Source organism: Populus euphratica, unplaced genomic scaffold (assembly GCF_000495115.2).
Source record: "Populus euphratica unplaced genomic scaffold, PopEup_1.0 scaffold120.1, whole genome shotgun sequence".
Lineage (NCBI taxonomy): Eukaryota > Viridiplantae > Streptophyta > Magnoliopsida > Malpighiales > Salicaceae > Populus > Populus euphratica.
This window is the reverse complement of record NW_011499918.1, coordinates 116,474-129,841: the sequence shown is the minus strand read 5'-3', so window position 1 is coordinate 129,841 and position 13,368 is coordinate 116,474. Positions and strand designations below refer to the sequence as shown.

The window sequence follows — 13,368 nt, the reverse complement described above, 5'->3', positions numbered from 1 at the left end:
AACATGCTTGATGAGATTATTCTTAACACTCATCATCAAGATAGGAACCTGATTGATTCGACCTTGAAGAATTCAAGCACGGACAAAGGGGAGATGGTATGCCAAGAAAATGGGTGCAAGACTCCATCCGAGAGCATCATCATTGCTACTCAAAATAAAACTCAAGATCTATTAGTTAGATCCTATCTAAACGTACCTTTTAAAAATCATCATTTTTACGATTTTATTGGTCAATATTTACTTCATAAATCACCCTAAAGTTAAGCTATTTTCTATTAAAATTTCCTCCTCCTTCTTCTTCTTCTTGTTTTTTTTTTCTTTTATATCGTACCATTAAACTTGCCTTAAAATAGCCTTTAAAATTGTGATGAGGAGCATCTTTAGAAAGGAACGAAAGGTTAAAATAAATCCTAACAAATTATTTCTTTCCCCATTTCCTATCATCATAAAAATCTTGCTACTACTTTGCGTGGGCTATAGTTTAACTTGTTTTTTTATTAAAAAATAATATTTTTTTATTTTTAAATAAAATTTTAGTATTTTTAAATTATTTTAACAAGTTAATGTTAAGAAATAATTTTATAAAATAAAATAATATATTTTAAATAAAAAATTAATTTAAAAAATAACCACTATAACAACACAATTAACTTAAACTCTGTGATGTACAATTTAAAAAATCTTGTTTATTTTTAATAAGCACAGGACACGTGGATGAAATCATGTGAAGGCTATCACATTAAATGCAAATCACTGTATTTTATTTATATATCTTTGTTTTATAAATCTTAGTCATAGGAGTTGTGATCAAATCAAGTGCAAATCACTGTATTTTTTAATTTTTAATATTATCATATCAAATCACGGTCCAATTATATTTTTAAAATTTTAAAAAGCTTTAAATTAATATTTTTAATGTTAAAAATTAATAATAATAATATTATTATTATTATTTTAATTTATTTTTAAATAAATAATATTTACCGGAGTTGTTGAAAGCAATAACTCACCAGGTTCCAAAAGAATCTGAATAGTATTTTTAGGATGACTCCAAATACTATCAACCAAAGGATCGGTGAAAGGTCTTATGGCTGGCAGCCACTCCTTTTTACTAGGAATTGACCCATCATTCAAAAAAGCTTAGCAACGCCTTCTAAAGCAAAAAATAAAATAAATGTCAATTTGGTTACAGTTCACGATAAAATATAAAGATTCATAGAAATGGAGATGAATGCATTTGATTTACAAAAATAAAAATATAAAATAAATTTATTTTATAAAATTTATATATATATATATATTTTTTTAAAAAAAATTCTCTGTCTTAACAATCTGTCTTTTATTTCCAAAATAACAACAAAACACTATATATCTAACAGTATACCTGTAAAAACAATTAAAGATATATATATATATATTTGAAATATAAATTTTGGAGCATGTAAGATGGTACGTAATTATTAAATTCATTTTTCCAATCTCTTCAAAGTCACATTATCTTAAGAATTTCATGAAAATCCGATTTTTCAATATCAAGATTTATGAACAAGAAAAAAAATTCAAATTAACGCCAAAATCCATCATAAAACAAAAATCCAAAAATTAAAAACAAAAAAATCTTTCCACGTTACGTGACGCTATCCAGTTCACTAACAATCAAAAAGAGCGCCACGTTTCCCCCATTGTGTCCGTTACCCAGACCTGTCAAACACTAAGCTAACAGCGATGCATCTTATTACTCTAACGACAGACACATATGACTCGATTATCTTGCACCAAACCCACAAAATCCAACACGTGGTAAACATCAACAACTTCACAACGTAACAACCCCGTCACTCTAATATTTGTTCTTTTAAATACCCTTCTAGGTGCTACGATCATTTCAGCTCTTACTCTCCACTCTCCACTCTACACTATCTAATTTCTGGTAACATCTCTCTCTAATCTAAAAATTTAGGGTTTCGATTGAGCGATTGATTAATTAATTTAATGATTATCGTTTGATTTTGTTTGCTTAATTTGTGTGGTCATGGAGAATTACGGTATGGCTGAGGGGGCAGCGAAAGCAGTGACGCCAAACGCCGAGTTGCTGGAATGGCCGAAGAAAGACAAGCGTCGTTTGCTTCATGCCGTGTATCGTGTTGGTGATCTTGATCGCACTATTGAGTGAGTAAATCTTTTACTTTAATTCGACTTTTTTATCTTGTTTTGCAGTTAATTTTCTCTTGATTTGCAAATTTATAATTGATGTGTATAATATAAATTAGATTTCTTATGCTATGCTTCGTTAATTTCTGCAATTGTTTTAGTGGATTTAAGTACTTGATGGTGTGATATGGAACGAACAAGTATGCATTTGATGTAAATAATCTGGATTTGGATTTTTTTTGTGATTTTGGAAATTTTGGTAAGTTTTGTCTTTTTTGTTGATGGTGTAGGTTTTATACAGAAGGATTTGGAATGAAGTTATTGAGGCACAGGGATATACCAGAAGAGAAATACTCCAATGCATTTCTTGGGTTTGGACCTGAAGAGTCTAATTTTGTTGTTGAATTAACTTACAGTATTTCCCTCTCAAAACCTGATCCTACTTTAGAGTCTTTTTTTTTATTATTATTGAATTCATTAGTTATTTATGGACGGTTAGTTGGTGAATGGTAAATTAGATGGGAAAAGGGTGGATTTATGGTAGGTATTATGAATAATAGAAGAGATAAGCTGCATAATCTCTTTATATTGTTGAGTGGCAGTGGATTCCTTGGTTTTTTTACTGGTTGCATGGATTCTGTTTGTTTCCTCTTTTTTTTAATTTATTTGTGATGTTCGAGCCTTGCTTTAGTAGCAAAGGGGTTAGGAATCAGTAGGACTGGCATTAAAAATCATATATACTCTTTTGATTCGTTCACCTCCGTGATTCTAGGAGTTTATATAGCTTGTTGTTGATTTACAGATTATGGGGTGACTTCATATGATATTGGAGAAGGTTTTGGTCATTTTGCAATTGCAACTGAGGATGTAAGTGTGATATTATGTTATTAGGATTAGATTTTTCCTTGGTGCTTGGAATAAATCTTGTGTTTCATGGTCTTTTAGGTTTATAAGCTAGTAGAAAAGCTCCGTGCCCTTGGTGGTAACATTACTAGGGAACCTGGTCCGGTCAAAGGTGGAACATCTGTAATTGCTTTCGTGAAGGATCCTGATGGCTATGCTTTTGAGCTCATCCAGAGAGGTCCAACTCCTGAGCCCCTCTGCCAATTAATGCTCCGTGTTGGAGATCTTGATCGCTCTATCAAGTTCTATGAAAAGGTATAGCTGGTCATTTTACTTGATTTTTGTCTGTTCTGGGATGTTTGTGGCATTGGGCAGAGCAGTTATTTATGAGCAAAAAGAATGAAAGAATGTTTGGGCTTCTAAGTAAAGAATCCATTATATTTGGGTTAGTGATTGATTGGCCTGTGTAATAGATTACTATGTGCAAGCTCATCTTGAGGTTGTTAATAAAGAAAGTAATTACACATTACAAATTTGTTTTGGTACAAGAAAAAATGAAGACTATGAATGTATTGCTCTTGAGCCAAATACCTTTTTTGGGTTGATATGCTGGGGGTAATTAGAGATTTATGATCATCCCATCTGTTTAGTAATACAGTCAAGTCAATGTTCTATGCATTTTTTACGCTACAATGTTGCAGGCATTGGGGAACTTAGCAACAATACTAAATAACACGTTTGATTCAAGCTTCATGGTTTTCCTTCCGTGCAGGCCTTGGGGATGAAGCTATTGAGGAAGATTGATAGACCTGAGTACAAGGTATAATGCTGTCTCTCAGTTAATACATAAATAGTAGGTGTGCTCTTTATGCTTTGAGATAAGGAGTAGGCATTTGGAGCTCCCTCACCTTGTTGATTCAATTTACAGTACACATTGGCCATGGTGGGGTATGCTGATGAATATGAGACAACTGTTCTGGAATTTACTTACAACTATGGTGTGACTGAATACACCAAGGGAAATGCATATGCACAGGTTTTTTAAAATTCATTTTTCCAAGCTACTCGAACCCCTAAACGATTCCCTAGTTTAGACATTGATGACTCCGGTACTTCCTACAGGTTGCAATTAGTACTGATGATGTGTACAAAAGTGCTGAGGTTGTCAACCTTGTTACGCAAGAGCTTGGTGGTAAGATAACACGTCAACCAGGACCAATTCCTGGAATCAACACCAAAATCACCTCTTTTCTAGATCCAGATGGCTGGAAATCTGTAAGTTTCCTATAATCAATTCTAGATTCCAAGTTTCTTTATCCAACTTATCAATTGAATAGTAGCAAAAATGTGACAAGTGAGACTTTTAAAACCAAAAATTTTACATACAATTAGGAAAATCCAGGACAAAATCCGAACCACACAAACAATGTAAGTAATACTAAACGAAAAAACAAGCAGAAGAAACTTAAAGAATGCACGGGAACCATTAGAACCCACCATTGGGTCCCAAATTCAGATCACTGTTCTTGGAGTTTTTCTTGTTGTTTTATTCTTGTTGTTTAGCTTTTTTCAAACCATACGGGCTTGTTTGTGGATGTACCTCGTTAAAAGCATCTTTTAGTTGATTTTTGGGGTGCAACTTAGTTGATTTTTACGGATGCACCTGCGGTTGCCCCTTATTAACAAATGGGTTCTTCGCCCATTCGATTGTTTTCCTTATTAGTTGTGAGTTGTATAAGAAGAATCAGGTGTGACTGGAAGTGGGAAAACTGAGTTGAATTTGTTTGTATATTGAGTTAATAGCTAGACTTGTATGGGTCTTATAAGATGAATCAGTTGTCCCTGTATGTGGGAAAATAGATATATGTTGGTCTGATAGTCACAAATGGCATGTGAGATCTTGCAGTTGTATGTGTTGATAAAGCTTTGTTTGTTCGGGGTAGAAACACTTAGAAATTGGCGCAGGACTGAGTGTAGATGCGCTGTGCCAGGCTTCCCTAAATGGAATGTTAAATCGTTTCTGGTGTTCTGAATTGGCCTCGGATGCACAGATTTTAGTTGTGGCATCTGCATTATTATTATTTTTTCTTTACACTTATTTGTAGGTTCTGGTTGACAATGAGGACTTCCTCAAAGAACTCCACAAGGAAGAGTAACTGCATAAATAGAGGATACTGGATCGTACTTGTAGGTTCTGGTTGACAATGAGGACCTCCTCAAAGAACTCCACAAGGAAGAGTAACTGCATAAATAGAGGATACTGGATCCTTTACTATCTAAGCTTCGCTATCTGCGTATGCATAATGATGCCAGTATTTGTATATATCCATGACAGCAGCCAATAGCTATCCCAGTACGTGTCGACGGCCGCTGTTCCCTGTGGCTTCCAACTAAAATAAAATGTTTGTGGTGGTTTTTCGAGACTTTGTTTGGTTATTATCAGTTTCTCCTGCCTTCTCTGCTTTCTTTTTACCCTTGTGTGCTATATCAGGACAGAAGCTTTGTAGAACACTTAATCCATCAATAAAAAGGACTGTTCCTAGAGCAAATGAAACTATTATCCAAGCGAAGCTCTTGACATTAAATCCTCCATAACAAAAATCCTTGAACTAGCAATGTCTCAACGTCAAGATTTGGATCTTAGCATTCAAAAATGGCTCTGTACGGTAAACATTCCTCTGTCTCATGTTTAGAAGGATCTTAAGCCACGGAAACCTTCCGAACCCCAAAAGAATCTATACTCGAGAAAAATATGTTGTGTTTAGAATAATTCTTATAGTTAAAAACAAACTGTAGAAGGGAAAAGATCTCAAATACGCAATGCCAGATTGGCCTCCATTTCTCCGCCGTTCCGATCCACCATGCAGTTACCAAGAAAACAAGGACGGTCAGCACATACCTAACTTAGATTAGATCTCTCTCATGGTGTAAAAACCATCATTCATCATGAGTAAAAATGATTGGAGCAAGTTTTCAAGGAAATCAAAAGCAGGGACTATCTGGTCTTCTAAGCTGCGCTTCGAAATCCATGGGTCCGATGAAATGATTTTGACATGGTCAGGGCTTGAAAAACCTTTAGATTGGAAAAATTCAAGCTTGGGCGAAGGTGTTTTGTGAGGTTTAGACAAAAGCACCGAAGGCAGTCTCATCACAAGTTTCAAAGGTTTGACTGAGTGAAAAACAGGTGACAATAGAAACTAAATTGCAATACACGAAGCCTAATTTACGGAAATCCAAAGAACACAAGAAGAAAACAATATGAAAAAAATGTATAGTGATCGTGATTTAAAAAGCGGAAGAGTTTACAACTGACGAAAGATTCAGTTTTTCCTCGTAAAATCTCAATATCTGGGTAGACTCACCATGGTGATCTATAAACATCTGCCGGAACTTGTCTTCAGGTGTATTGAAGAAAGCAAGGCTTCTGAAACTCTTCCCAACCAAGCCTTTAGAAACTAAAAATTGCAATACCAAAGCCCTTGGAATTAGCCTTTTCTCAAGGCTATAAGATGAAAAGGTTGGATTTTTGGCAATATAGGAAGACTCCCAGCCCAGTTTGTTGACAAATAGATCCATAACTGCCATGATCTTCTCTTCAGATAGGGACATAAACCATGGACACTTTACAAATGCTTGAAGGATTTCTTCCTCGGACAACCCCCACTTTCTATGCACATCAAGCTTCTTCTCCCACGTGGATCTGCTCATGGACGTCAGCACCCTGATTGCTTCAATAAACTGACTCTTGCAAGGATGAAATCCCATTAGGGTCACTTCCTCTATAAGCTTTTTAAAATTCTCCAGATTTGTAACCATAATAGAAGGCCGGGAACGAATTAGTAGAGCAATATTCTTTTCAGGGACTCCACTGTCTCGTAAAACATCAACAACACGTGCCATGTTTTCGGCAGTAACATTTAGAATACGAGGGAAACGCTTGATTGCTTTGATGGCCACGGCATCAGATTGGAGCGAGTTTTCAAGGAAATCAAAAGCAGGAACTAACTGGTTTTCTAAGCTGTACTTAAAAACCCATGGGTAGGATGATATGATTTTGATAACATCAGGGCTTGAAAAACCTTTAGAATTGAAAAACTCAAGCTTGGGCAAAAGTGTTGTTTTAGGTTTAGACAAAAGGACCGCTGGCCGTCTCCTCACAAGGTTCAAGATATGGGACTTCGAGAAGCCAAAGTTCTTGAAAACGGCAAGAACAGAATCAGGCTTATATGGGGTTTCAAAATGGACCTGTTTAGAAACTTCCAAAGCAGATTTTAGAGAGAACCCACATTTGTTCATAAGGTATGAGTAATCTTTTTATCATTGAGACTTGAGACATTCCCTTGCTCAAATTGGTGCTTTTTTTATATTATCATCTGTATTCACTGATGAGAGGTTTCTGAGACATGATAATATTGAAGGGTTTTCAAGAAAATAATGAACCGACGAAGCTCTAACAGAAGACCCTATCTCTATGCTTTTGCAGAGTAATCTAAACATTGGAAATTGAAAAGTGAGAAAATAGTCGTAGTAGTAGTGAATAAAAGGCCACTTACCATTCCATTGAAGCAACTCTTTAACCCTAACAGTGGAGGACAGCAGAGCAGACTGGAGAAGGATGGAGGAAACCTAACCGAGAACAAGTCCGGGTCTCATTTTTGTACTTCTTCTGACATTTCTGGACTACAAGCCCTATTCAAATGCCTGTATTGATACCCTGCGCTTTACAACTTTCACCTTATTGGGCTTTAATCTTCATAAATCATAACAAAATTAGAAAATTATAAGCCCAATAGTTAGAAAAGACCAAGCAACTAATAAAGGTCTATTTTTTCAGAAAATTAAAGTTGGTAAAAGAAAACTAAGACTTTCTGTTTCAATATAATGTTTTTCTATAAAAAAAATTTTCTTACCAAATTTATATTAAATTTGAAAAACAAATTTTAAAGATTCTTCACCTTTATTTTTCAAATAAAGAAATGAAATGAATAATATAATATTTTCATATATATATTAGATTATCACAAATGAAACGCCTTATGAATCATGAATTTGGTTTTTTATAAGAAAATAGTTGTAATCTTGATGTATTTCTTACTATTTTGGTAGAAATAGCCTGAACACACCCTTTTGGTGTAATTAATCCTGATAAAAACTCTTTTTTTTTCTTTTCTGAAATCCATTTTTTCTACTCCAAAGAAGCTTCAGAACAAGATCTTGCCACAATGTTCTATAACAAGCTTCGTGTATACTCTGACCACAAGCTTGGAAGATCACGCAAGCAATTCCTAAGGAGAAAATAATTATTCACAGGGATTCTTCCAGCAGCGGACCTTCAGTTGCATATGAAACTAGTACATATTCGATGCTCTTGAGATATAATCCTTCACAAAAAAACTAACAACATATATTTTTCCAGCAACTTTTGATGGTTAGATAAAGCAAATGATGCGTTATCTGCTATTATATTTTCTAAAAAATAAAGACAAACAGGACAGATAACACAGTTATCTATTAAAAAAAAAAAAAACTAAGTCTCGGAGTGTGGCTGGGCTGGTATTTTGGCCGAATGTACCTCGGCTTCTTCTTTTTTTTAATTTTTATTTTTTATATCCTGCTAAGAAAAATCACCAAATCTAATTGAGATCATGAAAAAGTTATAGTTTTAACAAGTTTGATCAGAGACATTCAAGCTATTATTTGCTTCTTCTTTTTTTTATTAATACTTTTTTTATCTCTCAATTTTAAAAAATATAATTTCATCATGATATATTTTTTTACTTAGCTCAAAACTAAAAAAAAAAAATTTATTATTTATTATTAATGATCTACTTTTACTATCTCAACCACATGTTTTTATTATGATTTTTTTTCCTTTTAAAACAATATGTTTTATACAAAAAAGTTCTCATTCAATTTTATCATTAATAAAAGCTCCATATATGTTTTTTTATTGAATCCAAAGACTTCTATAACTTGCAATACAGATTTACTTAGTTTACTTGAGTTCATTTATGCTTTTTTTAATTAATTAAGTGTTATTTTTTTATCATTTTTCTTTTAACGTTGAGTTAATTGGATTGAGTTAATTGGATTGTGAGCTTTTCACTTTGTTTTTTAAAAAATTGGATTGTGAGCTTTTCACTTTGTTTTTTTTTTTTTAAATTACCCATGCGACTTTTACAACTTATTGTTTTTTTTTCAAAATTATCCACACAATTTTTACAAGTTATCTCAGTTAATATAATATATTTTCATCTTAATATTTAATAAAAATATCAATCAATTTATTATTAAAATCTATTTCAGATTTTTTTTAGTAGTGTTTTTAATTTTTTTTTTGTTCCGCGTAATGGGGGGCAATGGACTAGTAATTTATAAGTGAAACAGATTTTTATGTTTTGTATAAACAAACCGTAGAAAGGAAGATCAAATATGCGAAGCATGAGTGACCTCCAGAGCCTCTCTGTTTCATGAATGCAATCACCAAGAAAATGAGGGTAAGCATATACCTTAAATGGATTAGATCATCTCTTACAATGTAAAATCATCACATACAAGCAACAATAAGATGGTAAAAGTGATCAAATTCTGTACGAGGCAAGAAAAGTGCATCTATCCTATTAGGGCAGATGGCTGTAAAAACATCAACCAGGACAAGGTTCAAGGTTTGATCGAGTAAAACACAAATGATATAGAAAAAAAATAGCAATATCAAATGCCTGATTTATGGAAATCCTGAAACAAAGAACAAAAGAAAACAATACGAAATGTGGAGTGATTGTGATTTAAAATGTAGAAGAGTTTACAGCTGATGAATGATTCAGTTTTTCTCTGTAAAATTTCAATATCTGAGTAGACTCAGCATGATGGTCTATAAATATCCGCCGGAACTTATCTTCAGATGTATTGAAGAATGCAAGGCTTCTGAAACTCTTCTCAACCAAGCCTTTAGAAACTAAAAATTGCAACGCCAAAGCCCTTGGTATTAGCCTTTTCTCAAGGCTATATGATGAGGTAGTTGGATTTTTGGCAAGATAGGACGACTCCCACCCTAATTTGTTGACAAATAGATCCATTGATGCTGCGATCTTCTCTGCAGATTTGCGCATAAACATTGGAAATTTTACAAATGCTGTAAGAATTTCTTCTTCAGACAAACCCCATCTCCTATACACAGTAAGCTTCTTTTCCCAAGTGGATCCGCTCATGGACCTCAGCACTGTGATTGCAGAAACAAATTGACTCTTGGAAGGATGAAATCCCATTAGAGTCACTTGCTCTATAAGCTTTTTAAAATTCTCCAGATTTGAAATCATAATAGAAGGCTGGCAACGAATTAGCAGAGCAATATTCTTTTTAGGGACTCCATTGTCTCGTAAAACATCAACAATACGTGCCATGCTTTCAACATTACTATTTAGAATACGAGGGGAGCGCATGATTACTATGATGACCACGACATCAGATTGGAGCAAGTTTTCAAGGAAATCAAAAGCAGGGACTAACTTGTTTTCTAAGCTGTACATCAAAACCCATGGGTAGGATGATATGATTTTGATAACATCACGGCTGGAAAAACCTTTAGATTGGAAAAACTCAAGCTTGGGCAAAAGTGTTGTGTTAGGTCTAGACAAAAGCACCGGTGGCCGTCTCCTCACAAGGTTCAAAATTTGGGATTTTGAGAAACCATAGTTCTTGAAAACGGCAAGAACAGAATCAGGCTTATCTGGGGTTTCAAAACGAACCTGTTTAGAAACTTCCAAAGCAGATTTTAGAGAGAACCCACATTTGTTCATAAGGTATGAGACTGTAAAGGAATGTTCTTTTATATCATCATCTGTATTCACTGATGAGATGTATCTGAGACATGATAATATTGAAGGGTTTTCAAGAAAATAATGAACTGATGAAGCTCTAACAGAAGACCCTATCACTATGCTTTTGCAGAGTAATCTGAACATTGGAAATTAAAACGTGAGAAAGTCGTAGTGAGTAAAATGCTACTTACCATTCTATTGAAGCAGCTCTTAAACCCTAACAGCGGAGCAGTGCATACAAGATTGGGCATCGGGGAGGAGAATAGACGAACCCTGACGAAGAACAAGTTTGGGTCTATTTTTGCACTTCTTCTAACGTCTCGCGACTAAAAGCCCTATTCAAAAGTTTGTGTTGATAGCCTGGCCTTGACAGCCTTCAGGTTATTGGGCTTTGATCTTCATGAATCATGAAGAAATTAGAAAATTATAAACCCAATAATTAGAAAAGATCAAAGCTGCTTAGGCACTTTTTATTTAATCAGTAGTTGGGGCTATCAGTATGATCATCACAAGGATAACTGGACTCGCTGGGTCTATCTCTATGATTATCACAAGGATAGTTAAACTGGTCAGGGCTATAACTCAAATGGTCCAATTATATTGTTCATAGATGGATTAATTAAATATAATATTTTAAAAAATATATGTTAAATATGAACCGGTCTATAAATATAAGTTTTGAAATTAATTTATCTAAACAAATCGCTAACGAATACCGTTGTTAAATATAATATTTTAAAAAGAATTAATAAAAATAAACTATTTATAAATGAATCGATCATAAAATATAAGTTTTAAAAATAATTAACAAGCTTTGAAATTAATTTAATATCAATAATAAAGACATAAAAGAATTTATAGTAAAGCAATCAATATTCATCAAGTCATCTTATAGTAAAAATTAACTTGTATTACTAGTGTGCATTAATATTTATTGAATTCTCTCATATTTACTAATATCGCACATTCATGATCATAATGCAAATTTCAGGATTTGCTTGGAAAATATTTTTTTCGAAGAAGCATCATACACAATTGATCAATAAATAATAAGGTGATCATGCATGACATCAATAAATTAAATTATCAATCATGCAAATTAATGGTCGGCCAATCATTCAAATATCAACTCAGCAAACATCAGGATATTAAAAAAATCAAATCACAACCTCTTCCTCCTGGTTCCGTTAAAGGACATTTACAATCCTTATTTTCCCGTCAAAATTCCTGTGTCCCCGACCCCCCTCCTGGTTCCGTTAAAGGACATTTACAAACATCAGGTGTGGCATGCTTTGGTGAGCTGCAGATATTTTATTTAATCAAATATCCATAAATAAGCATATAAAGATAATTGTTTTAAATTACAAGTATAAATAAAATAAGTTAAAATAAATAAAATCAGATTTCAAAATCACTGAAATCCCCATGGTCAAACTATGAAATGATCAAAATGCATCCGGTCAAATTATGAAATTACTAAAATGCCATTGCGGTGCATTGTGCTATTCACTTGGCGTGTGCGCCTCACAAACCGCGGTTGATGATGGTCCGACAACAATCCCGGTGGGATGATGACGCATTGAAAAACCCACAGAAAGATCTCAATCTCATTTGTCCATTGATAGTGGTCCTATATCTAACGGCCAGCTAGAGAGGGAGATCAACAGCGACGAAGGCTCGGGTGAATCAAGTAGTTCTCTATGTTGAAATGGGTTGGGCTCTGATTTAGCGCAACCTATGGTATATTCTTGAGCTTTCTTGCATTGGACAATTTAAGCATGGATTGATTCAATTGAACGATTATACTTTGATGTTTTTAAATTGAATTGGGGTTTATTTGGGGTAGTAATTAGTTATGGGTGAGCCTAGACTTTTTTTTTTTTTTTTAAAAAAATATTTTTTTTAAAATAAATAAATTCCATTCAAATATATTCCAGAAAAAAGTACCTTAACTACTGAAAATAACGAGAACAAATTTGCTCGACTTTTTTTTTATATTTGATATAAAAATGTTTTCAAAATAAATATATTTAACTTAAAGATGTTCTAAATAATTACTTTAATTTGATTGTCGTTTCTTTGAAAATTTCGCTTGACTTTATTTGATCAAGAAATTTGGTCCTAATATTCAAAAAAAATTTTTTTTATTAAAAAAATTTCTGCTCATGCATCCCTCTAGTAGGAAGATGTATACATTAATAAGAGAGTGAGAAGTTCCCTTTTCCTTTACTTGTTCATTACATAAAAAACCTTACTTGCTTCTACTTACTTTCTTAACAAGAAGAAGAAGAAGAACAACAACAATAATATATACTCTCTCTTTCTTTTGATTTTAATTTATCAATTGGTAAATCAATCTTTATATGATAAAAGAAATTTGAGTGATACATTTTCTTATAATATGTCTGATTTAGAGTTTGATTTTTCTTAGCTTTAAGCTTCATTAATTTGGTTTTTGTTAGAGTTAGCCGAAATATGTGATTATTGATTAATATTTTGTTAATTATTTATTTATTCTTTGTTTGTAAGATTTGAAGTCAAAATATTTTTATATAAA

The 13,368-nt window shown here is 33.2% G+C and overlaps 3 protein-coding genes across 4 annotated transcripts; 1 reads left to right on the top strand and 2 right to left on the bottom strand.

Annotated features, from left to right (window-relative positions):
* The first annotated feature begins 1,846 nt into the window (after positions 1 to 1,846).
* On the top strand, positions 1,847 to 5,543 carry LOC105134781 (putative lactoylglutathione lyase). Of its 2 annotated transcripts, none has more exons than XM_011039319.1 (9): positions 1,847 to 1,930; positions 2,039 to 2,169; positions 2,442 to 2,566; positions 2,954 to 3,018; positions 3,097 to 3,309; positions 3,767 to 3,814; positions 3,923 to 4,030; positions 4,117 to 4,269; positions 5,100 to 5,543. In XM_011039319.1, the coding sequence occupies exons 2-9, from the start codon at positions 2,048 to 2,050 to the stop codon at positions 5,148 to 5,150; spliced, it is 885 nt and encodes a 294-aa protein (XP_011037621.1). In that variant the 5' UTR covers positions 1,847 to 1,930; positions 2,039 to 2,047; the 3' UTR covers positions 5,151 to 5,543. The 2 variants fall into 2 exon arrangements, with proteins under 2 accessions (XP_011037621.1, XP_011037622.1); XM_011039320.1 differs by having other exon boundaries at positions 1,860 to 1,922; positions 2,038 to 2,169.
* A 710-nt stretch (positions 5,544 to 6,253) lies between these two features.
* LOC105134777 (uncharacterized) lies at positions 6,254 to 7,293 on the bottom strand. Its single transcript, XM_011039315.1, has one exon. The coding sequence runs from the start codon at positions 7,288 to 7,290 to the stop codon at positions 6,280 to 6,282; it is 1,011 nt and encodes a 336-aa protein (XP_011037617.1). The 5' UTR covers positions 7,291 to 7,293; the 3' UTR covers positions 6,254 to 6,279.
* Positions 7,294 to 9,651: 2,358 nt separating this feature from the next.
* LOC105134778 (uncharacterized) lies at positions 9,652 to 11,143 on the bottom strand. Its single transcript, XM_011039316.1, has one exon. It carries the CDS (start codon positions 10,953 to 10,955, stop codon positions 9,780 to 9,782), a length of 1,176 nt encoding a protein of 391 aa, XP_011037618.1. The 5' UTR covers positions 10,956 to 11,143; the 3' UTR covers positions 9,652 to 9,779.
* Positions 11,144 to 13,368: the final 2,225 nt, after the last annotated feature.

Bases quoted from the DNA above. Each gene is read 5' to 3' on its own strand.
- LOC105134781 (XM_011039319.1), top strand. From the start codon at position 2,048: ATGGCTGAGGGGGCAGCGAAAGCAGTGACGCCAAACGCCGAGTTGCTG. The intron at 3,310-3,766 runs GTATAGCTGGTC...CCTTCCGTGCAG, and splicing joins CTATCAAGTTCTATGAAAAG to GCCTTGGGGATGAAGCTATT. The intron at 4,031-4,116 runs GTTTTTTAAAAT...TACTTCCTACAG, and splicing joins AGGGAAATGCATATGCACAG to GTTGCAATTAGTACTGATGA.
- LOC105134778 (XM_011039316.1), bottom strand. From the start codon at position 10,955: ATGTTCAGATTACTCTGCAAAAGCATAGTGATAGGGTCTTCTGTTAGA.
- LOC105134777 (XM_011039315.1), bottom strand. From the start codon at position 7,290: ATGAACAAATGTGGGTTCTCTCTAAAATCTGCTTTGGAAGTTTCTAAA.